The sequence below is a fragment of the Trachemys scripta genome, chromosome 6 (assembly GCF_013100865.1).
Source record: "Trachemys scripta elegans isolate TJP31775 chromosome 6, CAS_Tse_1.0, whole genome shotgun sequence".
Classification (NCBI taxonomy): Eukaryota; Metazoa; Chordata; order Testudines; family Emydidae; genus Trachemys; species Trachemys scripta.
In genome coordinates this window covers 10,602,374-10,629,685 of record NC_048303.1, presented here as the reverse complement: position 1 = coordinate 10,629,685, position 27,312 = coordinate 10,602,374, and the positions used below count along the sequence as shown (strand labels likewise).

The following is a 27,312-nucleotide window of genomic DNA, read 5'->3' as shown; positions in this document are numbered from 1 at the left end:
ACCACATAGTCAAGAGCTGGAATTCACATAATATTCAAAACTGGCCCAGCCCATAGAACAGAACCCCGAACAGATCACAAAGGTAATGGTCCAATGCTGACGCAGAGTCCCACCTACAATGCTTTCTGCAGCACTTATGTAGTCATTGGAGTTTTACCATCCCAGGGATAAGCTCATCTGCAATTGCTTGGCTTATGAGAGCACAGTGGTTCATAGCACAAAGCGAGATGGTACATCCCTTACCCTAATCAGTCAGGTGCCCAAAGCCTCTGAACTGCAAAATTATTATTAAAAGAAAACAAAGACAAGGAAGCCATATATAGGCAGGGGAAAGGAATACATCTGAGGGGAATGGGGCAGAAAGTGGGCTGGAGTCATAAGGATAGAAGTTCATCAATTTTAAAGCCAGAAAAGACCATTAGACCATCTAGTCTGTTCATAGATTAGATCATCATCTAGTCAGACCTCCTGTGTGACACAGGCCAAAGAATTTAACCCAGATACTCCTGTGTTGAGCCTAACCACTTGCGTTTGGCTAAAGCATCTCTTCCAGAAAGCATCTAATCTTGATCTGGAGACATCTAGAGATGGAGAATCCACCACTGTTGTAATCTCAGAAAAAAGACACAGTTTGTCTCAATGCATTTCTCATGCTTTCACCAGACAGAAATTTATGATCTCCATAAGCCCTCCAGCGGGTAGCCCCTCCTGTGCACGCACACACAGACACAAACCTGTGAGCTAAAACGTGCTGGCAAACCCCACCCTCTTGATTCCTGGAGTCCAAGGGCAGAGAGCTAGCACGGTATCTCCATCAGTAATTCAATTAACAGATCCCTTGGCTCTCCAGCAAGAGAAATCTCATAGCAAACAGTGCTTTGAATGTTGGTCACTTAATCAGAGTTACAAAAGCAGGCACTCTGATAACCACGGTATTAGCACTTGCCAAAGCAAAGCTAATGAGAACCTCAAACTTCCTTTCCCTTATAATAATTAATGGAGATATCCTATCTTCTAGAACTGGAAGGGACCTTGAAAGGTCATTAAGTCCAGCCCCCTGCCTTCACTAGCAGGACTAAGTACTGATTTTGCCCCAGATCCCCAAGTAGCCCCCTCAAGGATTGAGCTCACAACCCTGGGTTTAGCAGGCCAATGCTCAAACCACTGAGCTATCCCTCCCCTGTTCCTTAAGTGGATGAAGAGAGCAGCCAGCACTGAGGCTCGTTATGAGCTATCAAAACATTTCTTCAAGTGACTGTGGAAGCTGCTTTCCCTCAGCAGCGGATGACAGACATGAAGACACAGTCACTGTAGAAGTCTTTGGCAGAACTGCTGCTTGAAACATCCCGAGGGGAGGAGAGAACTCCAACGCCCACTCCTGCCATTCCTCTTGCCTATTCCTGCCCTTTGCTTGGCTGTACCATGCCTCCTGTCACGCGGGATCTCAAATGGAGCAGAGCTGCCAAGCCTCAGACCAGAAGAAGGCCCACAGAAGGATGCAAGGTGTTGCAGGCGGGAGACTGACATATGAGGAGAGATTTAAAAGCTGCCCCAGTAATACTTAATGTGGAAAAGAGAAGATTAAGAATTCAGAGTGAGAGAGAGAGAGGGAGAAGCAGTGTGGTCCAGTTGTCTATTCGTGGCTCTGCTGCTAGTTATTATGATAGACATACATAATAGCGGCATAGGTGTGCATAATGCTATACAGAGAAAGTAACGACTCTTTGCTTTCAAGGACCTTATTATAATCTAAGACCTCATTCCTACAATGGCATCCTGCATCGATGCCTAGCTCTCTAGAGGCTCTCTACACAAACATCCCACACACAGATGGAATACAAGCTGTCAGGAACAGTATACCTGATGATGCCACAGCACAACTGGTTGCTGAGCTCTGTGACTTTATCTTCACGCACAACTATTTCAAATTTGATGACAATATATACCTCCAGACCAGTGGCACCACTATGGGCACCTGCATGGCCCCACAATATGCCAACATTTTTATGGCTGACCTGGAACAACGCTTCCTCAGCTCTCGTCCACTCATGCCCCTTCTCTACCTACGCTAAATTGAGGACATCTTCATCATCTGGACCCATGGGAAGAAGACTCTGGAAAAATTTCACCACGATTTCAACAGCTTCCACCCCACCATCAACCTCAGCCTGGACCAATCTACACGGGAGGTCCACTTCCTAGACACCACGGTGCAAATAAGTGACAGTCACGTTAACACCACCCTATGCCGAAAACCCACCGACCACTATGCCTACCTTCATGCCTCTAGCTTCCATCCCAGACATACCACACGATCCATTGTCCACAGCTAAGCACTGAGATACAACCGTATCTGCTCCAACCCCTCAGACAGAGACCAACACCTATAAAATCTTCACCAAGCATTCTCAAAACTATGATACCCACATGAGGAAATAAGGAAACAGATCAACAGAGCCAGACGTGTACCCAGAAGCCTCCTACTGCAAGACAAGCCCAAGAAAGAAACCAACAGAACTCCACTGGCCATCACATACAGTCCCCAGCTAAAACCTCTCCAACGTAACATCAGTGATCTACAACCCATCCTGGACAATGATCCCTCACTTTCACAGGCCTTGGGTGGCAGGCCAGTCCTCACCCACAGACAACCCGCCAACCTGAAGCATATTCTCACCAGTAACTACACACCGCACCATAGTAACTCTAATGCAGGAACCAATCCATGCAACAAACCTCAATGCCAATTCTGCCCACATATCTACACCAGCAACACCATCACAGGACCTAACCAGATCAGCCACACCATCACCGCTTCATTCACCTGCACATCCACCAATGTAATATACGCCATCACATGCCAGCAATGCCCCTCTGTTATGTACATTGGCCAAACTGGACAGTCCCTATGTAAAAGGATACATGGACACAAATCAGATATTAGGAATGGCAATATACAAAAACCTGTAGGAGAACACTTCAACCTCCCTGGACACACAATAGCAGATTTAAAGGTAGCCATCTTACAGCAAAAAAACCTTCAGGACCAGACTCCAAAGAGAAACTGCTGAGCTCCAGTTCATCTGCAAATTTGACACCATCAGCTCAGGATTAAACAAAGACTGTGAATGGCTATCCAACTACAAAAGCAGTTTCTCCTCCCTTGGTGTTCACACCTCAACTGCTAGAAGAGGGCCTCATCCTCCCTGATTGAACTAACCTCGTTATCTCTAGCCTTACTCACTCTTGCTTGCATATTTATACCTGCCCCTGGAAATTTCCACTACATGCATCCGAAGAAGTGGGTATTCATCCACGAAAGCTCATGCTCCTATACGTCTGTTAGTCTATAAGGTGCCACAGGACTCTTTGCTGCTTTTACAGATCCAGACTAACACAGCTACCCCTTTGATACTTAGCTCTACTGTAGCCATTGGAACTTGGGGTTGGTGCAGGAGGTTGTTTGCATGGATGTCTTTGCAGGATCAGGGTCTAAGAAGAGACCATTAAGCCTCTCCTGTCTGTATATCTCAGGTTTTCCTACCTCCCTGTGGCTGTGGGCCCAACTGGCTAGGGGGTCTAGAAGTGTCAAGGAGAACGTCCGCTTTCATTTCTTTTAAAAACTAAGATCAATATTTTCAAATTTGGATGGCCAAAGTTAGGCACCCAAATCCAGACTTCGGCATCTACCTAAAAGTGGCCAGATTTTCAAAGTCACTATTATACAGGTGTCTAAATATGCATTTTAGGTGCCTACCATCCGCCACCGATTTCTAATTCTTTTCCTTGGATAGAGTGCTTTGAAACGCACACCACCGTGTACTGACTGCTAGGGCTGGGAGGGCCAAGCAGCAGGGCTCTGCTCCTGCAGCAGGGAGCTGAGAAAGTCAGCGGAGGCTCCATCTACACTATGAGCTCGGGGTGTGATTTCCTTGTTCGTGTACATGCACTTGCACTAGTGCCCATCGAGTTAGTGAGAATATAAATAGGAAGGTAGCCACGGTAGCCGCAGCAGCAGAGGGGCCGCACAGCTGAGCCACGCAGAGTACATACCCGCTGGTTTCACGTAGGTTTGTACTCGGCACAGCTCAGCCAGGCCTCCGTTACCAGCGCGACCATGGCTACCCGGCTATTTATACTCATGCTAACTCAAGGAGTGCTAGCCCAAGTCTGCATACACCAGCAGGGAAATCACACCCCTCGCTTGTAGCACAGAGCCTGAGCTCAGCATGAGTGATACATGGCCAGACAGGGTTAAACATCCTGCAGGATGAATGACTCAAATTCAACCCTTAAAGACATATGGGGAGATAATGTTTGTGGTTTTGTGTATTTACATATATATGGGTACAGGTTTCAGAGTGGTAGCCGGGTTAGTCTGTATCAGCAAAAACAACGAGGAGTCCTTGTGGCACTTTAGAGACTAAGAAATTGATTTGGGCATAAGCTGTTGTGGGTTAGAACCCACTTCATCAGATGCATGAAGTGAAAAATACAGGATCAGGTATAAATCCATGAAAGGATGCCCAAATAAATTTGTTAGTCTCTAAGGTGCCAGAAGGACTGCCTCCTTATATACGGGTAGTGGTCAACAATGTACTCAACAGTCCCTGTCTATGCTGTATTCTGTTAATTCAGAGCTAAAAGAACATCTTAGCATTTAAATGAACTGTAAACGTGGGATATCTCTGTATTCATCTCTCTTTGAAGTGTATAGCAAATCACCTGTGAATGGTGGAAAAACAGGCAATTGCCTTATGTTAATTTGTGTGAATAATTAACAACAATGCTTAGAAAATGCATCCGAAGAAGTGGGCTGTAGTCCACGAAAGCTTATGCTCTAATACATTTGTTAGTCTCTAAGGTGCCACAAGTACTCCTGTTCTTCTTTTTGTAGAAAATGAGGGCCTATTGTTCCCTGAGGGACTCTAACCTGTCAAAGAAGGCCTGAATTGTATAAAACAGGGGTAGGCAACCTATGGCACGCGTGCCGAAGGCGGCACGCAAGCTGATTTTCAGTGGCACTCACACTGCCTGGGTCCTGGCCACCGGTCCGGGGGGTTCTGCATTTTAATTTAATTTTAAATGAAGCTTCTTAAACATTTTTAAAACCTTATTTACTTTACATACAACAACAGTTTAGTTATATATTATAGACTTATAGAATGAGACCTTCTAAAAACGTTAACATGTATTACTGGCACGCGAAACCTTAAATTAGAGTGAATAAATGATGACTCAGCACACCACTTCTGAAAGGTTGCTGACCCCTGGTATAAAAGATGCTTGGGTCCCAATCTTTTTTATCTCGGATCTGCTTGATGCTTCAATGCAGGGGAAGCTTAAGCCACAAGATTGAGATCCCAGTACTAACTGGACCGCCCTGAATATGATATTGGACTATAATCTATGGACTAAAATCTAAAAGAACTCTTTGCAACTATAAAGCTCACCATCGCTGCTATGAATCTGAACCTCAAGTATTGAACTCATCTGTATGTATATTGATCTTCTAACCATACTCTCTCTCTTTCTTTTTTAATACATTTTAGTTTAGTTAATAAGAATTGGCTGTAAGCGTGTGTTTGGGTAAGATCTGGTTGGTAATGTGTCCGATCCTTTGGAATTGGTAGAATTTTTTATATGATGAAATAAGATTTTCATTAATCTTCATCATATCTGATTTGGGTAACTAGGTGGAGGCCTGAGGCTGGGTTACTTTAAAGGAACTGCATTTTGGACTTCTGAATAACCAGTAAGATATAACAGAAGCTGTTTAGTGCTGGCTTGGTAAATCTAAGTATTGGAATATCCACCAGCTTTGGGGATTGTCTGCCCCATTCTTTGCAGTGCACCCAGTTGAGTGATCTCAGCTGGCTCCCCCCCGGGACCCCAGTCATAGCATGTATCCCAAAGAATCGTCTCACTAACCTTCCCTGAGCCCTTAGACCCACATAGTGCATGGTGTTGTGAGAGGACTGAGTTACATGGAGAACAGCAAACAAACTGTTTCATGACAGGCCCACCCCAAGAGTGTTAAATCCCTTTCCCCCCACTACACCAATTATAATGTAAATTACTCTAGTGCCTAGAGGCCCCAAATGAGATCATGGCCCCACTCTGCTAGGAGCTGTACAAACACACACCGAGAAACAATCCCTGCCCAAAGATCTCACAGTCAAAATAGATAAAACATGGCAAAAGAAACAGGCCCACCAAGGTGAAGTGAATTGTCTCAGGTTATACAGCATGCGACTGGAAAAGTCAGATAGATGGGTGTCCTATTCATATGACAAGGCACCCTCAAGTGCACATCACGTGTCTGCACAATTACACAATGTACACACGCAACTGCAGCACTATAATTGCATCACCAAATTAATCACACAATTATGCACCTAACTTTAAAAAAAAAAAAAATCACGCCCGCTACATGATGTTGCTTCACAGGCAGGAGGATCCCAACTAACAGACCATATTGGACGTTTTCTGAGCATTTTGAAATGAATAAATATGACAAGCTAGCTGGGGGAAGCAAAAACCACCACCACCAACATTCTAGCACAAGCCACCATCGGCACAGCATTCTGATGCATGGACATCATAGATTGACATCTTGTTGCAATGCCTGTAGGACTCATAAAAAGCAACAGAGGGTCCTGTGGCACCTTTGAGACTAACAGAAGTACTGGGAGCTTTTTACAGATTCAGACTAACATGGCTACCCCTCTGATGTAGGACTCATCTCACTTGAAAATAATAACTGAAGAATTAGAGCCAGGATAACAGGTTAGATTGTACTCACTAAATGCATATTCAGAAGACAATTTGTGCGACCAAAGGGAGTGTTTTATGTTTTAATAAAGGTGTGGCTGTTGGAGATATCTGATCACTTTCAGCAATTCTACCCAACCCCTTTTCATGTAAAAATACACTCCCTTGCCTTCAAGTGAACGCAGTCTCCACTGATGTATTAATACGTTACAGGAATGTTTGTACATCTGTCACTGGATAGACTAGTACAAGAACCCTGAGGGGAGATGAGTCACCCAAAGGTATATATACACATATACTATATGATTTCCTGACAGCCACTCCTTCAGTTTTATAAGATTATTGAACAACCAAGGCAAAAATAGGAGGTTAAGTGGTGCTTTATAATGAGCATAATAACCCCCCCCCCTCCACATACACACACACACAGAGCGCTATTCCATCCAGAGAGAACCTAAAGCACTTGTCAGCGCATAGAAACTTGGCCAAAATTCTGCTCTTGTTGGTTTCAATAATGGGAATGCTCGAGAAAAAGAGACAGAAGAATCAGGCCATATGTATACTGAACTTCAACGGTTCCAAAGTCACAAATTAGGAAATGCCAGGATTCAGGTTGTCTATGCAACCTTAATTTGTTCCCCTTGTGCATATGCATTATGATCCAGTCTTTAATTACATGACCACATGCTATTTTTTCTACAGCAGCCCCACCACATTCAGTGCGCAGAATGGACTGTGCTCACTTATTGAGCAGCTATCCAATAATTCGTTTTTCCCTCATCGTTCAATGTAGACACATGCCTTTTTCACTGCACACTATTCAAACCGTGTCCTGACAATAGAATGATTAATTTCCTGGTGGGCTTTTCTGTCGTTCTCGCTGCTACAGTAGCCAAGCGCTTCACAAGTATTAATTTATTTCTTTATTTTCAGAACACCCCCAGGAGATGAGGGGTGCTATTGTCCCCATTTTACAGATGAGGAACTGAGGTACAGAGAGATCAAAGTCAAAAGTATCTATTAGTTTTGGGTGCCCAATTTGAGACATCTAGAACCTGATGTTTCAGAGGACTTAGCATTACACAGCTCTGTATCTGTTCCAAGCACAGCTCCCCTTGACTTCAGTTTCAGCTGTGAGTATTCAGCACTTCCACAAATCAGACTCCAGGCTCTCAAATCAGGAACCCAGAAAATGAGGAACACACAATTCCTGTGAAAAGTTTGGTTTAAATGAATTGCCTCCCACTGCACAATAACACGGTGACAGAGGCAAGGACAGAATCCAGCTCTCCTGGGCAGCATTCAACTGCCTTAACCAAGAGATCCGCCTTTCTCTTCCTGCAGTCCCTGCCTCATCCACTACACACCTTCCAAGGCTGTAATAGATAGAACGCACCTGATCTTGTCTGATCTCAGAAGCTAAACTAACCCTGGGTCTGGCTAGTACTTGGATGAGAGACCACCTGGGAATCCCAGGTGCTATCGGCAGCTTTTCTTCTATTTCCAGTCCCTTATCCAATCACACCTCTGGGCAGAGTTCCTCTGGGCAGCATCCACTGACTCCCTGGATGCCTTTGAGGAGCAGTGGGTACTGTCTGGGGCTCTCTGCTCAGTGTCCTCTTCTGGACACCGGAGTTTTGTCCTATGACCTGCACTCCCACCCTGTTTTTTTCATTTACTGTCCCCTGCATTTACTTGTGGCCTGGGACCACTGGCCCCTCCCGCTGGGGTGGGTGTTGCCTTTAGTCGTGGGCAAGCTTAGACCTGCAGTCTCCCAGGCACACAATAGATACACACCTTCCAACTGCTGTAACCAAAGTCATAGGGGTTCTACAGATTACAGCCTTCTTCCCTACACAGCCCTGATTCATCCCCAGAGCATCACCCTCCCGTGCACTGAACGAGGCAGGAGTCCTGCTGAATAAATAGTAAGTGATCACGTCACTAAAGACTGTCTCGTAATGCGTACGCACAAGGGGATAAAATTAAGACGTGCAATCTTAATTCTGGCATTTCCCAACTTTTGGGTGCCTGACTTTGCCACGTTCATAATGTGCCGCTGACATAGTTTTGTGTGTCATTTCCTTCGTTCTTAAAAAAAGGAAACTGAAACAAAAACAACAGAAATTCCATTATGTGCTATCGTATTGACACCCACAGTCATTGAATTGCAGCCACTTCTGCAGTGGAGCGTGGCAGCTGTTTAACAGCACATGGCAACTTTAAACCACCATTTAGGAGCAGAAGTGAAGAATTTCTGGGCTAGATTCTCTAGCTCAATGCCCCTTAGCTCTGCTGGCCTCTATCCTTCCCTCTCCATAGGCCCTCCAGTGCAGACCACGAAGAGAGGAATCCCAGAACACAATGCAGTAGGGAACTAGAGACAGCTAGGACCATTGAGAGCAGCCTCCAGTCTGCTCTAGTTTGACTAGAGGCTCAGGCAGAGAATCGAGATGCTGTAACTGGCTCCAGGACAGTCTGCTGCACCCAGCATGTACTGTATGCAGCAGAAAATCTGACCCACTAGATGTAACTAAAACTGCAGGCGGCATATAAATAGGGAAATGTAATTACCCGAGCTGGGGTCTGGTTGGGCCTCTGGGGTTAACGCCCCTACTTGCTATACAAGTGCAAAGTTTTATCATATTGTGAAAAGTGTCATGGGAACATTATCATTAATTTATTATAGTGAGTCACATTATAAACATTTTCCCATAATACCCAGGGGCCATGATCTTTAATGACCACGGTTGCTTATGGCTTTGGTTTTATGCCTCATCCAAAACACCAGGGGAAATGAAAGACTTACCAGTCTGTGCCTTCAGCTAGATACCTGGGCTGGGGCCCCATGGGTTGAGGAGTTTGCAGTTGGTGGCCGAAGTCAAAGCCTGGGTGTAACCGATGAGGTTGAACAGACATGCGCTCCTGAGTCCGCCTGCAGGGGTGAGGAGAAGGGCAAGCGTGTTTAGAGGTGAGAAGGACATGGCCAAATGCTGTCAGAGGGGTAAGATATGGGCAGGTTGCTAGGTAAAACATTGTGTACCTAGAGCTCCCTCGCCAAACACATCTTCCTTCCTTTCTTTAAAATAGAGGGGGGAAAGATATTGCTCTTCTGTGGAATTTTATTTTTATATCACACCCTAAGCACAATAGTAAATAAGGCAAGAAAACAGCAGCAATAGAAATGGTCACACTTTTAAGGGGTGACAGACAAGACACGCAAGGGATGAGAGGAACGGGCAGCAGAGGCAGAGCGGTGATGGGACTTGCCCAAGTTCACATGGCAGGTCAGTGGCAGAGCCAGGAGTAGAATCCAGGTCACCTCAGTCCCTTTCCAGCACTTTATCCAAACTTACTCCGTTTACAAGCAAAAACAAAAGTAAGTTATTTTTGAGCATCAGCACCACAAACAGCCTCAAAGCTGTAAGTCAAAAGATACACTTACAGGCTATGGGTAAGTCAATCATAATACAGAATCTGCAAGCCTAATTCAGCACCCAGTTATACCCTGTGTATCCACCCTTGTCTCCACATTCAACTTACTAACCTGTTGTTATGAATGGGGTTCCACAGGAGTCTCCACAAATGGTAACTAGGAGAAGACTTTGGCCCTGCCCCTGGAATTTAGTCAACAGGTAGTAGCAGCTGAGTGTGGCAGTTGGGCCAAACAATCCACCATCTGTGCAGTCTCCTTCATACAGCCAATGAAATTGTGGCATGCAAATTAGCTGTAAATAGGGTTGCCAACTTTGGTTGGAGGTATTCCTGGAGGTTTCATCGGATGACACAATCTTTAATTAAAGATTAATCTTTCATTCCTGGAGACATCAGGAAAATCCTGGAGGGTTGGCAACCCTAAGTAAAGCTGGCAGTGATTGGTTGAGTTATCTCTGATATCACAGTGGTCTAGGACTCCAGGCAATGCATAGATATATGCCTTATTGTAGCTGTACATCCCAGGGGTGGAGTTTGTAAAGTCAAAATGGCTGAACACTTAAAAATCGGACGGTAACAGACTGTGAATTCCAGTGACGATTCAACCTGGTGACAGTCTAAACAAAAAAGACCTCTCAACCATGTTTGTAGCTGTATCCATCACTTCACACTGACTCTGACATTCTAGGCTTCAGAATAACAATCCTGGAATTTTATGATATTGCTTCTCTTGATGATTTGCCAGAATAGACCCCAGCTTGCTCTCCTTTAGTTGTTTTGTCTTTGCAGGGCTAAGAGAAGAAGGAGGTAGTACAAGCAGTGTCTAAGGGCTGGTCTACTCACAGCTCTTGACTACTTTAAATGCATCCACACTATGGGGTTGCTCTGCTTTAACAATATCGGTTTCTACACTGATATCGTTAGAGAGAGACAAAAACCGTGTGTAAACAAGACCTAAAGTACGCAGACGAGGCTCTGAACATACAAAGGGTCAAACCTGTGTGCTCAGTTGTTACGTAGTCAAACTCCCATTGACGCTGATGGGGTGAGTGAGGTACAACTACACTGCATAGATTGATACTGATGGCAGTTTGCCTGAGCAAAGACTGAGTAAATCTAAGTAAAGAACTCTGGATATGGCCCAAATGGAGTTAATCTGCTGAGTAAATAGGTTCCATTTTTCACAGAGTCACAATAGAACCCACACGCTGCAAGACATAAACCAGATTCTCCTTATTAAGGGTTTGAAAGAAACTTTCCCTGTAAACAGGCTATTCCACAGCTGCCAGCAACAGAGATTCTTGCAGTTTCCTCTGGTACTAGCTGTTTCCCTGAACAGGATGCTGGACTAGATGAGCACTTCTTGATCTTTTCCATACTGGGACCCCCTGAGATCTCCCTCCCATATAGCTGGCATCACCCATGTAACATTGTGAGAAAGGCATAGGGGTTGTGAACCTATTATCTGATTTGTGAATCCCCCAGGAGCCCTTGACCACAAAGTCAACAACCCATTGTACCACTGATCTGATCGTCTGAGGACATTTTGTTGTAGAACTGCACTGGATGGTTTCAGAAAAGTGCAGTATACGACTAAGTAATAAACATATCATCATTAACCTAGCCACAAATATATTTACTACTGATCATTACACCCACTTAAAGAACTGACCCATGCAAAACAAAACAAGCACAAGAAGAGAATAAGAAAACACCTTTAACAAGGAAAACATATGGAAAGGAGGAACCTTCACTCTGCAGCAATCCTTCCAAACACAGCATTATTGCAAAGTTTCATGCTTTAATTCTTGATCCATTAGTATAACCCACAAATGGTTTCCATATGTTTTCAAATAGGTCTCCCCGTCCTATATTTTATACAAACCACTCTCTCAAGAAATGCAGTCAGGGTAAGGCCTGACGTCAGTTTCCATCTCTGCTGAATTAAAATTATTCTCTTTGCAGTCATCCATCCAGTGTGAAGCCAAGTTGCCTTCCTGGACAAAATGTTCTTCAAATCAGAAGCATCATTTACTCTGCATTCATCTGGATTATAGCATCAAGCCTGCATCCAGAATGATGATTGTGACGGGTTGGATCACAGAAACCCCCTTGGGAGCTGCCACCCGATGTGCAAAGACTGCCCCTGCTCCTGTTTTCCCTGCCAGCTCAGGACTCCAGCACCCTGTCTAGCTGAGCCAGACACTCCTGTTTGGCTTCACACACAGATCCAGGGTCTGAATCTCCTGTCCCAAAGCTGCAAGTTTACCTGAAAACAGCTCGCAGTAGCGTGCTTGTCTTTAGCACTCAGATGCCCAACTCCCAATGGGGTCTAAACCCAGATAAATCCGTTTTACCCTGCATAAAGTTTAAAGTTTATGCAGGGCAAACTCATAAATTGTTCGCCCTCTATAACACTGATAGAGAGATATGCACAGTTGTTTGCTCCCCCAGGTATTAATACATACTCTGAGTAAATTACTAAATAAAAAGCGATTTTATTAAATACAGACAGTAGGATTTAAGTGGTTCAAGGTAGTAACAGACAGAACAAAGTAAGTCACAAGCAAAATAAAACAAAATGCGCAGATCTATGCCTAAACAAACTGAATACAGATACTTTCCTCACCAGTTCCAGAATGCTCCCTTCTACAGGCTAATCTCCTTTTAGCCTGGGTCCAGCAATCACTCACACCCCCTGTAGTTACTGTCCTTTGTTTCAGTCTCCTTCAAGTATCCTGGGGGGGGGTGGAGAGGCTCCTTCTTTAGCCAGCTGAAGACAAAATGGAGGGGTCTCCCACAGGTTTAAGTAGACTCTCTCTTGTGGGTGGGGACCTCCCTCCTCTGCAAAGCCCAGCTCCAAGATGGAGTTTTGGAGTCACCTGGGCAAGTCACATGCCCCTGCATGACTCAGTCTTTGCATTGTCCACATGGCATCTTGCATGTCTCCAGGAAGACTTCTCATGTGGATTGGAGCATTCCAAGATGCATTGTTCCCTAAGTGTCTCCTGATCAGGTACTTAACCTGGCAAATTCCTTCCTAAAGAAGCTGACCAAATGCCTCACAAAGCTTACTTAGAAATCATGCAAGCATACACCACATATTCTTAAGCTTGAGTAGAAAATGATATATACGTACAAATAGGATGAATAGATATAGTAGATCACAACCCTTACGGAGATATGTTACATGGCACAGGCAGCATAAAACATATTCCAGTTATGTCATACATACATTTATAAGCACCCCCTCCCCATAAAGCCTTATGGGGTACACTGTCACAATGATCCTCTGCCTTTCCATAATATTCACATATAAGTGAACAGACCCAGAATATGTGATAAAGTCTCCTATATGGTTGTGAAACCTCCTGCAAACATTTATATATCTCATACAAACTACCCATGTTCTCTGTTGCCCAGTATAGATTATGTTATGTACAGTTTTAAAACTGATTCTCCTGCCATCTACACCAGTACTTCCAATGACTTCAGGTGAGTTACACTAGTGCGAGAGAAGACTCTGTCTTAGTACTTTTAAATTCATGTCCCCAACTAGTCTTATAATTAAGAAGCCAAATGTTTTCCCCATTACCTTTGTGTACCTTTCACCTATTCTGATCTCCCATGTGCTGTTAGGACCCACCACTAAACGTACATATATATATATTTTATATTCTTAATGAGTTTCCTTCATGCAGCTGAGTTTTCTGAGCTTTATGGGCACATCAGTCAGGTGTTTTCTGTAAGGAATCACTCAATGATTTTTTCATACATAGTCACAGCTGTGAGCTCCACTCTCACTGGAACTTTTTTTAAGTTGGAAAAAAAAAACTAGTGGCTTATTTTCAGAAGAGCTGAGCAGCTACATATCCCATTCTATCTAGGTGGTTGTACTGCAATTGCATAGGTGCAACAGAAGTTGAAAATCTGCTCTGCAGACTCTCTTCCTCTTGATGATACCTCACCCTGAAAGACCCACAGACAGCTTTGGTGCTGGCTGAATCTGTGGCAAGGGCAGTTAGAAACCAAATGTCATAGGAAGTGAGTGAAAGACGGGGCCCCAGGATTCAGGGCCGGCTCTACCATTTTTGCCACCCCAAACAAAACAAAAAAGCCGCTCGAACTGCCACCCGAACTGCCGAAGCAAAAAAAAAGAAAAGAAAAAAAAAGCCGCTCAAACTGTGCCGCCCCAAGATTGGATGGAATGCTGCCCCTTAGCATGTGCCGCCCCAGGCACGTGGTTCCTCCGCTGGTGCCTGGAGCCGGCCCTGCCAGGATATCATTTGTTCAGAACCACTTTTCAGACCCTAAGAGGACAGGGGCATCCCTCCATTCTAACCTCAGACGGTCTCATGGACTTCTGCATCTGAAAATCAGGCCGGGGTATCTATCCCCTCCAGCAGGTCAGATGTGTGTAGAATGTTCTTTGACATCCAACAAGTCAACTTTGACATCAGCTTTGTTTTACTGCGCTCCATGAACAGGACTTGAAGCCAAACTCAGCCCTGATTTAAATGTGTGTGAGCCCCATTGATGACACTGTTGTCAGCCCCAGCTACCCTAGGGCTGAGCTTGTATTGTTATGTCTCGAATGTAAGAAGAGACATCACCCTTGAGCGCCATGGGCTGGCTGGGGTGGGTTAGTTCAGGGCTTGCAGCTGGCTGCCCTATTTCTTGGTGGAAAGGTCACTCACCTGGGATGAGGCATGAGCCTGCGGTGCTGGGCCTCGAGGAGCTGCTGCTGGAGGAGGTATTGCTGGTGTAGCGCCTGAGGTAGGAAGGAGGGTCCTGTCACATCCTGAAACGGCAGGGCTGGCAGAGGTGGTAGGGGCTGGTGTAGTGGGCCGTTATGCTGGTGAGCTGTCGCCATGTGAGGGTTCAGCCCTGGCTGTGGCTGGACAGGGTGAGGGAGAGGGAAGTCAGCTGAGATCTGAGGTTGGGGGCCCAGATGGAAGTGCCGGCAGGAGGTAGCATGAGGGTGCTGAGACCTTTGAAAAGGAGCACCTGCAAAAGAAAAGCAAGTCTATCAAATATGCAAATACCGCCACAAAGGCAATAGGACTTCCTTTAGAATACCCCATCAGGAACAAAGCCTCATAGATGTCTTCCATCTCTTCGAATTAATGATCAAAGTCATCTGTATGCCTGTGACCACATTTCCAAACATGCCTCCACAAAAGCCAGCAGTTGCATTACGTGTGCACAAGCTGGGTAGCAGCATTGAACCAGACATGAAATCTTTAAAGCATATAAACCTTCCTGCTTTCGCACACAAGCCAGCCACAAACTCCCAAGAGTGAGGAAGAAATGTTACGTGTCCCCCAATGCCATCATTGTCCAGGGTGGAAGATTTACACTTTTTTCTGAAGCCTCTTGCATTGGCTGCTAGCTGAGACAAGATCCTGGATTACATGGGCCAGTGGGCTGATTGAGCACATAAATACCTATTTCCTCAGAACTTTTGCATTCATAACAGAGGCCATCTTGGCTGGCATACTAGGGATGGAACATGCATGCTACACACCCACTGAAAAAACATCCTCATGTAGGAAATTAAAAGACAGCAATATCATCATACAAAGTACTTATTCTCAGTGTGTATCATACTACAAGATGAGTGTTTGTAATAAATCTCAGAGGTTTATTAGAATAAATCTTCCGGTACAGATCAAAGCCGAAAATGTAGAATCTCTTATCCTCTAAGCCTAAGGCCATCTCTTTTGTTCGGCCCAAGTGAAACCGTATATCAAAGACATCCAGCTTTGTTTGTTTCATCTTGGGAGGCCTGGTTCTCATATAGCCTTTCGGTAACATCTGCAAGATCTTTCCTAAACTAACAATAAACCAGGTGCTACCTGCTAGAGGCCCGTGTCCCTCTCACGCAGACAGACCCCACGAGTTCAATTCCCTTCTCTACCACAGACTTCCCTGTGACATTGCACTCTATATGATTTTATGAAAATATGCTGATGAGTGTGAATATAATGTAACTAAAATATGCTTCAAGCAAAAGGTCTCTTGTAAGGTATCATTACAAAGCTTATAGTCTACTGAGTGCGGTCATCCTATTTGTATAAATGTATCACTCTTGTATCTGAAACTAGAAATATGAAATATAACTCTGAGGGCCTATTGTAATTATGCAAAGTGGGGGCCATTAATGGTGGTTTGGAATCTTGATGGTTCCCATCAACCAGGACAATTGACTGTGGATGGCTCTGTTTGCTTGCAGGCCTTCCTGTGAGTCAGGTCAGGAAGAATGAAAGCTGGGGGTCTCACAGGAAGGGTGACCATTTCACCTGGTACTGAAATTCATCTTAAACCTGGTGCTTTTCCATTTAGAAGGAGGGGTGGGGACCCAAAGAGACAAAAGATTCCCGCCTTGTGCCAAAGCTATATAAGGGGGTGGAACAGAACAAAGGGGGCTGCAATCATGAGAAATCCCCTAGCTATCACCTGAGCTGGAACAAGGGCTGTACCAGGGGAAAGGATTGTGCCCGGACTAGGAAGGCGTCCAGTCTGTGATAGAAGTTTATTGAAACATCTGAGAGTGAGGTTTTATCTGTATTCAGTTTTCTTACTGTATTAGGCATAGACTTGTGTGTTTTATTTTATTTTGCTTGGTAATTCACTTTGTTCTGTCTGTTATTACTTGGAACCACTTAAATCCTACTTTTTGTATTTAATAAAATCACTTTTTACTTATTAATTAACCCAGAGTATGTATTAATACCTGGGGGGGGGGCAGCTGTGCATATCTATCAGTGTTATAGAGGACGAACAATTTATGAGTTTATCTTGTATACACTTTATACAGGGTAAAAAGGATTTATTTGGGGTTTGGACCCACTTGGGAGCTGGGCAGCTGAGTGTTAGACACAGGAACACTTCTTAAGCTGTTTTCAGTGAAGCCTGCAGCATTTAGGGGACATGGTTTAGACCTGGGCCTGGGTTTGTAGCAGGCTAGCGTGTCTGGCTCAAAACAGGCAGGGCACTGAAGTCCCAAGCTGCCAGGGGAAACAGGCTCCGGGGTAGTCTCAGCACATCAGTTGGCAGTTCCCAAGGGGTTTTCTGTGATCCAACCAGTCACAGTATTTTACCTTGAGCAAGTCATTCAGAGCATGTCTACATGGGATGTTAGTGCACAGCAAGCCAGAGTGTTAATCTACAGTGCCCTGGCTGTCACCAAACGGGAGTAGGTCAGAATTCACTACAGAACCTTTAGCATACTGTGCCCCATAGGACATTACTGCATGGCAAACTAGTGCACGGTAAATTCATGCTCTGGTTTGCCTCACACTGAAGTTCCATGTGGGACAAGCCCTAAGTTTCTCTTTGTCTCAGTCCTCATCTGTAAAATGGGGATAATAGCATTTCCCTACCAGTGGTTTTGTAAGCATAAGCGCATTAAATATTGTGAGATGCTCAGACACTACTGTACTGGGGGCCATATAAGTATCAGAGACAAAAGTAATCATTTGCACTTCTGTGGTGCTTTCCTTTAGAGTGTCTCAAACATTACATGAATCTGGCCTCACAACACCCCCGTGTAGGTAGGTGGTATTATCCCTGTTGCCAACTCTTACGAATCTCATGATATTTCGTATTTTTCTTCTGTGCCATAGTGGTATAAAAAGAAATGGGTAAGCTGAACTCCATATGTCCCAAATGAGACATGGGTTAAAACTCTGTTTACCCAAATTTTCCCCTCAACCCAATGACTGTTTTTGTCAAGACCTGGCTCCTGGAGTCAAGTTATTTCACGAAAATCTCATCTTAAAACCTTCAGAATGTGACTCAACTACACCCAAACGGCTCAGCACCCAAAAAGGAAAGAAAAAGAACCCCAGATTTATCAGTTTTTTAAAAAAAGTTTCATGATCTTTAAACAATTTCATGGTTTTTAGGGCTTGACTCATATTTTAATGCTTGGGTTTGACAGTATCAGATTCACTTTATAGACAGGTAAAATGAGGCATATGGAAGTTAAGTGACTTGCCCAGGGCCACACAGAAACCTACTGGCAGAGCCACAATTAGGACCGAGGTAATGAATCAGCATCCCTTTGGCAAAAGAGTCCGTTACGAATTAAGGGCGCGCAGTACCTCACTACAATTCTTTACAACTCTCCACTCTAACTTTTCTCCCTTATCAAGACAGATTTCATTATGCACCACACTGAGACTAGCCCTTGCGTGGATGTATAGTGATTGCACACCGAGCCCCGCCCCCGCCCCCCATCTGCATACATCAGGCAATACAGTCCCTGTGATCAGTAGAGCACAGGGATTTCTCCGTCTGTGACCCCTTGGGTGCAGAAAGGTCTGAAGGTGGAGCCATAGTTGATGGTGTAATATACTGCTCCCTCTGATGGAGTGTATCAGTGATCACAATGCGCTGGGCACTCTAGGAGAAATTCTGCTCCCTGAGGCCCAGCGTTCCTTCAAGAACTCCCTCTAGGATGGTGCATCTCCAAACACGCTCAACATGGAGCCATGCATATAATGCACCATTGACCACTGGATCAAGATCACTTCTTACTGCAAGTCATTAGCATCATACACTCCACCACCAGCCATCCACACCCCATTTGTGCATGAAATAGGATTGCTTCTCAAGAGGCATTTAAATAAATAGACACCCACTTATCTCTTGAAAATACAATCACCATTCTTTCTGGACAAAACTCTCCTTTCAGAACTCCTCTGAGAGAGAGTCAGTTAATCTACTTCCTACAGCACGCAGCCTGGAGACAGACAGCATGCTAAACAGCACACACATTGGAGACAAGTGGAGGTTGCTTTCAAATGCTTTGTTCATTACGTACTTACTATATATTGGACTGCACAAAACACAACCCTGCAACTAGAACAATGCCCACAACGAAGCCAAAAAACACAGGAAATTTACCCAAGTTGAAGTTTTCTTACAAACTCAAATCTCTGACCAGATTTGGAAGCCGCTTGAGAGAAGCAGGGTCCAGTTTGGAGTGAACTTGGGACGACATTATGGTCTCGAACTGGAAGTGTATTATTTATTGTACTGGGCGCCAACAATTAGCATGGTGCTTTGAATACACAGTGAAGTTCAGCCTAATGTGCAAAGCTGAGAAGTGGCTCCAAACTCCCTAGAAAGCAGGGTGCTCATAGGCCAGGGCTGTGTTTTGGGGCCATCTTAGGTCAGACAAAGGCAAAGCAGTTTGGCCATCTATTCATTGGGGTGCCTCTAAAAGTCAGAAGAGGTGGAAGAATTATACAGAGGATATCTTTGAAATTTGTGGTTTTGCATGAATTTGTCCTGAAACCAAGTCACAAGCTGGTGATTTCTAGTGGAGAGGAAGGCCATAAACACAGGCCGATTGAAACTAAGGGGACGTCTACACTCGGAGCTGGGATTGGGATTCCCAGCGTGTGTAGACATACTAGTGATAGCTCTCTGCGAGCTAGTACACTAAAAGCAGGAGTGTAACTGGGAAGGTGAGCAGGTCAACAGGTGAGCAGCAAAGCTAGCTCCTCTGATAACAAACCTGCCTGAACACCATGGGTATGTAACTCGGCACAAGCACCTGCCACCGCTCGCTGCTGCCTGTGCTCCCGAGGCTACACGAGTACTCTAGTGTGTTAGCTCCAAGCAGAGACATACCCTAAAACAACTGATTGAACACACAAACCACCAACTTTTGAACAATTCCGTGTATAACCCGATCGTACACAGGTTCTGATGAGCTCACTCACTGGAAATGGTTGAATGAAGACATTCACACATTGGGAGTCTAATGAAACTGAATGATTTGTCCACAGCTTGGGGGCTCCATTACAAAAGTTTCACACTATTCTGGGGCAGAATATTACACTATGCATTTTCATCTCTGAAGAAGATACTCTCCATTAGACCTGGGCCAATATTGGCTAGCTGTGTGCGGGATCATTCGTTAAGATAAAAGCCACAAACTTGCTTTGACAGAATTCGTGACTTTTTTTTTTATTCCTTTCCTACAAGCGGTGCGTGTGGTTGTGAGGATGTCTCAGGAAAGACAGAATCTTTGTGAAATACATCTGCAGGCCTATGGTTTCAAAGGAAGTCGTAGCACAGCCATCTTGAAATCTCTGTCACCTCTCTCTTTCTGTTGTGGTCATCCAGACAGAAGCAGAAACAACACCAGTGCAATGCAACTGACCAACCACACATCATAAATTGCAAATAGTTGCTGAAAATCACACAGGATGAAATCTCTTAACTAGGGTAAACCCATAGTACCTCCGCTGACATCAATGGAACAGAATTATCCTGGATTTACCCCGATGTAACTGAGATCAGAATCTGGCCTTGCAGAACCATGCCTTTACTGAATTTAATGAAAGATTTCTCAGGGTAAAGTGCACCTGATTGGGAGGGAGGGATAGCTCAGTGGTTTGCACATTAGCCTGCTAAACCCATAGCTGTGAGTTCAATCCTTGAGGGGCCACTTAGGGATCTGGGGCAAAAATCAGTACTTGGTCCTGCTAGTGAAGGCAGGGGGCTGGACTTAATGACCTTTCAAGGTCCCTTCCAGTTCTTTGAGATAGGTATATCTCCATATATTAAGCCCTATGGTATTTACTCCAGTAACATTTATTCTTTTCTTTTTGCTCAGCCCATATTTCAGTCCCAGGTCAGATTTGTATTGGAACATAAAGTCACTGCCCATGAGAGATTCTGGGTCAAATGAGAACTTGATCCATTTATTTCAACAGTCCTTTGTTTAGACAGTAATATGTGGCACAGCAGAGAGAAATCCATAACTAAAGATCTGTCCAGAGACACCACACTGGCTCAGTGTTTGTTCTCCCTGTAATGATGGCCAGGGTGCCACTTTCACTTTCCAGAGCAGCTCTTGAGTTTGTAGGACATTTCTGCAGCAAAGATGATGACGCTGGAAATGTGCACAGCACATTCAAAAGCCACTAATTGCATCATTCCTGTGCCAGGCTCTGCATAACCTGCCTGCAGCAGGAATTTGCAAAAAGGCAATGTAGTTCTAGGATTAAAGAGGGGAGATGGAGATTCAGATACTCCCTTTGTCAAGTCACAGAGGGCCCCAAGTTTCGATCTCCATGTGAACGGGAGATCTGAGCCCCTGACTGGACCAACCACAATCGACTTTATTTTTCCATTAATGCACTTTGATCTCCGGACAGGTAAGCAGAGAGCTTACCAGTGAGAAGCTAATAGCTCAAAGGACTGGTCTCTGCATTAATAGCTGTTTTCTTAGGGCCTGCTCCAAAGCCAATTCAAAGACTCCCACTGACTTCAATGGCCTTTGGATCAGATCCTTATTCTCCACTCTCCAGACGAACAGGGAAAGAAAGAGTGTTAGCATGGGAACGCGCACACTTCGACCACCAAGTGATCAGGGCCGGCTCTAGGATTTTTGCCGCCCCAAGCAAAAACAATTCCCCCCCCCACCCCGTTCTTTAATTATCCCACCCCCAGCCCCGCCTCAACTCTGCCCCTTCCCCAAATCACCAACCCTGCCTCCTCCCCCCAGGCTCTCAAACCTAGGAGGGAGGGAGGCAGGGGGAGAAGCGGCGCCGCGCTGCGGCCGCTCGGGATCTCCCCCTCCATCCCAGGTTTGAGAGCCTGGGAGGGAGGGGGGGAGACTCCGAGTGGCCGCGGCACTGGCGCCGCTGCTCCCCCTCCCTCCCAGGCGCTCAAGCCTGGAACGGAGGGGGAGCAGCGGCGCGCGAAACAGCCGCTCGGGATCTCCCCCTCCCTCCCAGGTTTGAGAGCCTGGGAGGGAGGGGGAGACCCCGAACCGCCGTGGCGCACGAATCAGCTGTCTCGCGCGCCATGGCAGCAGCAGCGGAGGTGAGCTAGGGCGGCCGGGGCACATTTTTAGGGGTAGCAGGGGCGGCATTCTGGCGCCGGCCATGCCGCCCCTAAAAATGTGCCGCCCCAAGCACCAGCTTGTTTTGCTGGTGCCTAGAGCCGGCCCTGCGAGTGATGAAGTGCTGCTGCTGTTCCAGATGAGGGCTTTTGACCCCAAGCAAATCTGGAAAAACAGCACTTGCCCCTCCTTTCTCTACCAGCGAGGTGGATTCAAAAGCCACCAGGGCAACCCCTCAATGTGTCCAGTTTATTTATGTGCCTCCCTAAATTGGAACTTCTAGCTCTTCCCTGAGGTTCCGGATTATTAATGATTTATTTTGTGCTCTCTCTATCTCTCTCTCTCAATATCCATTTTCTCCTTGTGCTGCTTACCTGTACTTTCCCATCAGACCATGATATTTAAATAGTAACTTGAAGGGATATTGGATCAGCAGCCCAGAGAGGGACCCTCCTGAAAACAATACCCAGCTGCTGTGTCAGCGGAGGAGATAACATATCACAACTCAGCCAGAGAAACCAGTTCCCACTGAGCTGATAAAGGCTGAGCACCGGGAGGATCGGCAATCTCAGGGGCTAGGCTTGCATAAAATTCTCCTGCCGGTATGTCGCTTGGCAGCATAATGGTTTGATTCTCTATCTTCTCCCCTTCATTTCCTGGCTGTCCCTTTGTGATTGATCACATTCCGTCTCCCAGTCATTCTGCACTGACTCAGTGCTTGTCACAAAGTCCTCAACGTGTCCTACCTAACCCGTCCCAACGTCAGATGGCAGGCGACATCCTGCGCTGAGTTACGCCTGTGTGACTGCATGAAAGCCAATGAGGCAATTTCGCCCTGTGCTAGCTCTGGCTGATGGAGAATGGACAAAACACAAAGGTTTGGGATGGCTCAGGAAAATTGCCCTGCGTCTAACAGCTTGTCCAAATGATTAACAGAGAGGAAGGAAGGTCCTGTGGTTATAGCAGTAGCCTCAGGCTTGTCTAAGCAAACAGTCAGTTTGCAGCAAGCTGGGGTGTCACTCTACCCTGCACTAGCGTGCCCCGCATTAAGTGTCTGCTGCCACACACCAAAAGGCTCCTAGGGTGCTTTGATCTACCCCATTTCAAAGCAGGGCAGATCAAAGGGCACGAGGGAATTTTTTGTGCCTGGCAGCATGGTCCACACAGACACTTAATGCGGGGCACGCCAGTGCGGGGTAGATTGACGCCCCAGCTTGCTGCCAACTGAGGCCTGGTCTGTGCTTAAAAGTTAGGTGACTATAGCTCTGGCAGTCAGGGGTGTGAAATTCACACCTCTGAGCCCATAGCTAGGTCAGGCTAACCCCCAGCGTAAATGCACGTGGTCGACAGAAGACTGTTTCCTTTGCGCTAGCTACTGCCACGTAGGGAGGTGGGTTGCCTACAGTGACAGAAACCCCCCTTCCATTGCTGTAGGAAGTGGCTACATTACGCACTATAGCAGCACAGCTATGGCACCACGGCCGCTGCACTCAGAGAGTAGCCATGCCCTAAGACTTAGGAGGCCTGGGTTCAAGCTCCCGTTCCTCTCTGAGCTTGGCTAAATCACTTAGAGACAGATCTTCAAAGGTACTTGCTGCATAGGGCCACCATTTAGACACCACTGACATTTGCAAAACCACTGCTCAGCTGCCTCCTATCACTATAAGCGCCTAATTCCCCTAGGCACCCACGCTCCTGCCAGTGGGCGTTTCCGAAGCCACCTAAGCTGTGACACCACTCCACAGCTAACGAGCTGCTCAGAGCCCTAGCTCAAGCCGAAGCAGCAGAGGCCCCAAAGCGGGATTCTCAAAATGGGCAGGGGAATGCCTGGAAAAACGATGGAGCAGGTCCTCAAGGAATCAATTCTGAAGCACTTAGAGGAGAGGAAAGTGATCAGGAACAGTCAGCATGGATTCACCAAGGGCAAGTCATACCTGACTAACCTAATTGCCTTCTATGATGAGATAACTGGGTCTGTGGATGAGGGGAAAGCAGTGGATGTGTTATTCCTTGACTTTAGCAAAGCTTTTGATACGGTCTCCCACAGTATTCTTGCCAGCAAGTTAAAGAAGTATGGGCTGGATGAATGGACTGTAAGGTGGATAGAAAGCTGGCTAGATCGTCAGACTCAACAGGTAGTGAACAATGGCTCCATGTCTAGTTAGCAGCCAGTATCAAGCAGAGTGCCCCAGGGATCGGTCCTGGGGCCGGTTTTGTTCAATATCTTCATTAATGATCTGGAGGATGGCGTGAACTGCACTCTCAGCAAGTTTGCAGATGACACTAAACTGGGAGGAGTGGTAGATATGCTGGAGGGTAGGGACAGGATACAGAGGGACCTAGACAAATTAGAGGATTGGGCCAAAAGAAACCTGACGAGGTTCAAAAGGACAAGTGCAGAGGACCTGCACTTAGGATGGAAGAATGCCATTCACTGTTACAGACTAGGGACCGAATGGCTAGGCAGCAGTTCTGCAGAAAAGGACCTAGGGGTTACAGTGGACGAGAAGCTGGATATGAGTCAACAGTGTGCCTAAGAGGGTGTTGCAGCACTGCAATGGGTTACCTAGGGAGGTGGTGGAATCTCCTTCCTTAGAGGTTTTTAAGGTCAGGCTTGACAAAGCCCTGGCTGGGATGATTTAGTTAGGAATTGGTCCTGCTTTGAGCAGGGGGTTGGACTAGATGACCTCCTGAGGTCCCTTCCAACCCTGATATTCTATGATTCTATGATGGGCAAAAGAGACAGGGACAGTTTCACCTGTTAAGGAACAGGCTGACCTGGCTTAAGTCCCGAACTCCAGGACAGGGTTTGCTGCTGAGGATCCCGAGCAGATGGAAGTGCTGTCTCTGGTCCGTCGGTCAGATGTACCATGTTAGCTGCCTAAGATGCACCTAAGCCTCTCTCCTTGGCATTGCGCTCATAGCTAGCTTACGCAGCTCCTAGCGCAGCTGGCTGGTTCTCACGATCCCTTCCCTAAATGCTTAATTCTCCCCATGCATTGTACATGGAGCCTGGGTGTCTAGCTCAGGGTGGAGATGCCACAAGGCAGCAGGCGACCGAAGGTTAGGCATTGCCCTGCTGAGCTAAGCAGGTCTAAGGACCTTTGAGGAGCTGGACCTTAGTCTCTCTGTACCTCTTTAAAAGGGAGATGACAGCACTTGTGAGGATATATACACTGAAGATTGTGAGGTGCTCAGATAGAGTAGTGGGGGGCATGTAAGAACCTATGGCAGATAGTCGGAAAGGGAGTGGAGGGGAAATCACACCAGAGCAGATTTTCTTACTTCCAGATGGACTGGAAGCAGGGGCTGCTCTATGTTTTTTGTTGCCCCAAACAGCAGTCAGGCAGCCTTCGGCGGCATGCCTGCGGGCGGTCCGTGGTCACGCTGATTCGGCAGCATTTCTGCGGGTGATCTGCCGGTCCACGGCTTCACCGAATTGCCCTGAAACCGCGGGACTGGCGGACCTCCCACAGGCACGTCGCCGAAGGCCGCCTGACTGCCGCCCTCACAGCGACCGGTGGTCGCCCCCCGCGGCTTGCCGCCCCAGGCACGCGCTTGCTGCACTGGTGCTTGGAGCCGCCCCTGACGGGAAGCACCAGGCCACTTGGGACCTCTACGGTCCTCCCCTTTTATTTAATCTGAAAAACAAAAGAGGTGTCAGGTAGTCCTATAAAACCAGTCAGCCTGAAGCCTAGCTACTACCAAGATGAGTGCGCCACTTAAATGCCTGAACCAGATCCATCAGACAGCTGGCTGGCCCAGAATGTGCCATGGCACAGGTGTTAGGCACGGACTTATTTCATACCTTTATTAACGATAATAAGGGGAAAGCCCTAACCACTGGACTACAGAGTCACGCTCACATTCTTTGACCCAATGTGAATTTCATTATTTATACACAGTAGAGCAGCTTCAACAGGAGCGACGGAGAGGCCCACAGTAGAGTATCCCAAGATGCAGTGGCTATAGCACTCACCTGAGAAGTAGGAGACCTATGTTCAAATCCCTTTTGCTGCATCAGGTAGGAGGGGAATTGAACCGGGGTCTCCTTCCTCCCAAGTGAGTACCCTAACCACTGGCCTCTGGGTTCTAGCATAGGCCTGCTCCTCCCCCTGCCATTTTGCCTGGAGTTGGGCATGTGTTAAGAACACCTACCAGACTGGGCCCCACGGCAAGATGGCTGTTGCCTATCTCCGCCTGGTTTGAGGATCCCATTGAGGCCCTTAGGATAGGTCTACACACCCGCAGGTGGCCCATTTCAGCTGACTCAGGCTTGCGGGGCTTGGACTACAGGGCTGTAAAACTGCGGTGTAGACGTTCAGGCTGGAGACTGAGCTCTGGGGACTCGCAAGTGGGGAGGGTCCCAGGCTCCAACCCAAGCCCAAACGTCTACACCGCAATTTTACAGCCCCGCAGCCCGAGCCCCGTGAGCCCGAATCAGCTGGCCTGGGGCAGCCACCGGTGTTTAACTGCAATGCAGACAGACCCTTACATGCGCAATAGGTGCTTAGAGTGAGGTGTCGTGCCCATGTCCAGTGGCAGGCACTTAGGCAACATGGGGACTTTATGGCAAAGGGATTTCGGTGCCCCCAGAGTTTGGCGGCAGCTTAGTGGGGGTTTTGAGGAACAGTGGTGCCTAAATCTGGGTTTAGGTGCCTAAAGTGGGAGCTAGGCAACTAAATCCTTTTGTAGCTGTGGGGATCAGTGATTACAGCCTGGGCGTGGGAGACAGGAAACCAGGGTTCTATTCTCAACTCTGCCCTCAATTCACTATGGGAGAGATTGGCAGAGCCCTGAGCAAGGGGTGAGGCATCAGCTGTGTTAGCCCCTACACGTACTGTGCCTTAGAAACCCACATTCCTCAAATCAACTCTTCTCCTGCCTCCTCCTGGCTCCCTGGAGGTAATAATTTCCTGCTGACCTTTACCAACAAGTTACTACCCACCCCACACAGGTTGGGGAGTCCGAAGGGTGAAGCCAAGCCTTGCACTGCCACACAGGCCTATGTGAATCTAGGTTTCGGCAAGCTGACCATCTTCACCGTGCCTCTGTTTCTCCGCCTGTGAAATGGGGATAATGATACTTCCCTGCCTAGGGAGGGGGCGATGTATTCACAAATCCTAGAATCGTGCTTTGAGCTCCCTGGATGGCAGGCGCAGAGCAATAAGATAGCAACAGAAACGATACCAACAAATGAATCAGGTCTTGTCCTAGCAACGATCTCCAAGTCA

At 46.6% G+C, this 27,312-nt stretch overlaps 1 protein-coding gene across 1 annotated transcript in view; it reads right to left on the bottom strand.

Annotated features, from left to right (window-relative positions):
- The window catches only part of RNF165 (ring finger protein 165), a 112,467-nt gene that overhangs the window by 11,055 nt on the left and 74,100 nt on the right, over positions 1-27,312 (bottom strand). Inside the window, exons 2-3 of the mRNA XM_034774296.1 lie at positions 14,907-15,216; positions 9,584-9,709 (exon numbers count right to left, since the gene is read on the bottom strand). Of these exons, the coding sequence (XP_034630187.1) occupies positions 9,584-9,709; positions 14,907-15,216 (436 nt within the window). The remainder of the gene's footprint in view (positions 1-9,583; positions 9,710-14,906; positions 15,217-27,312) is intronic.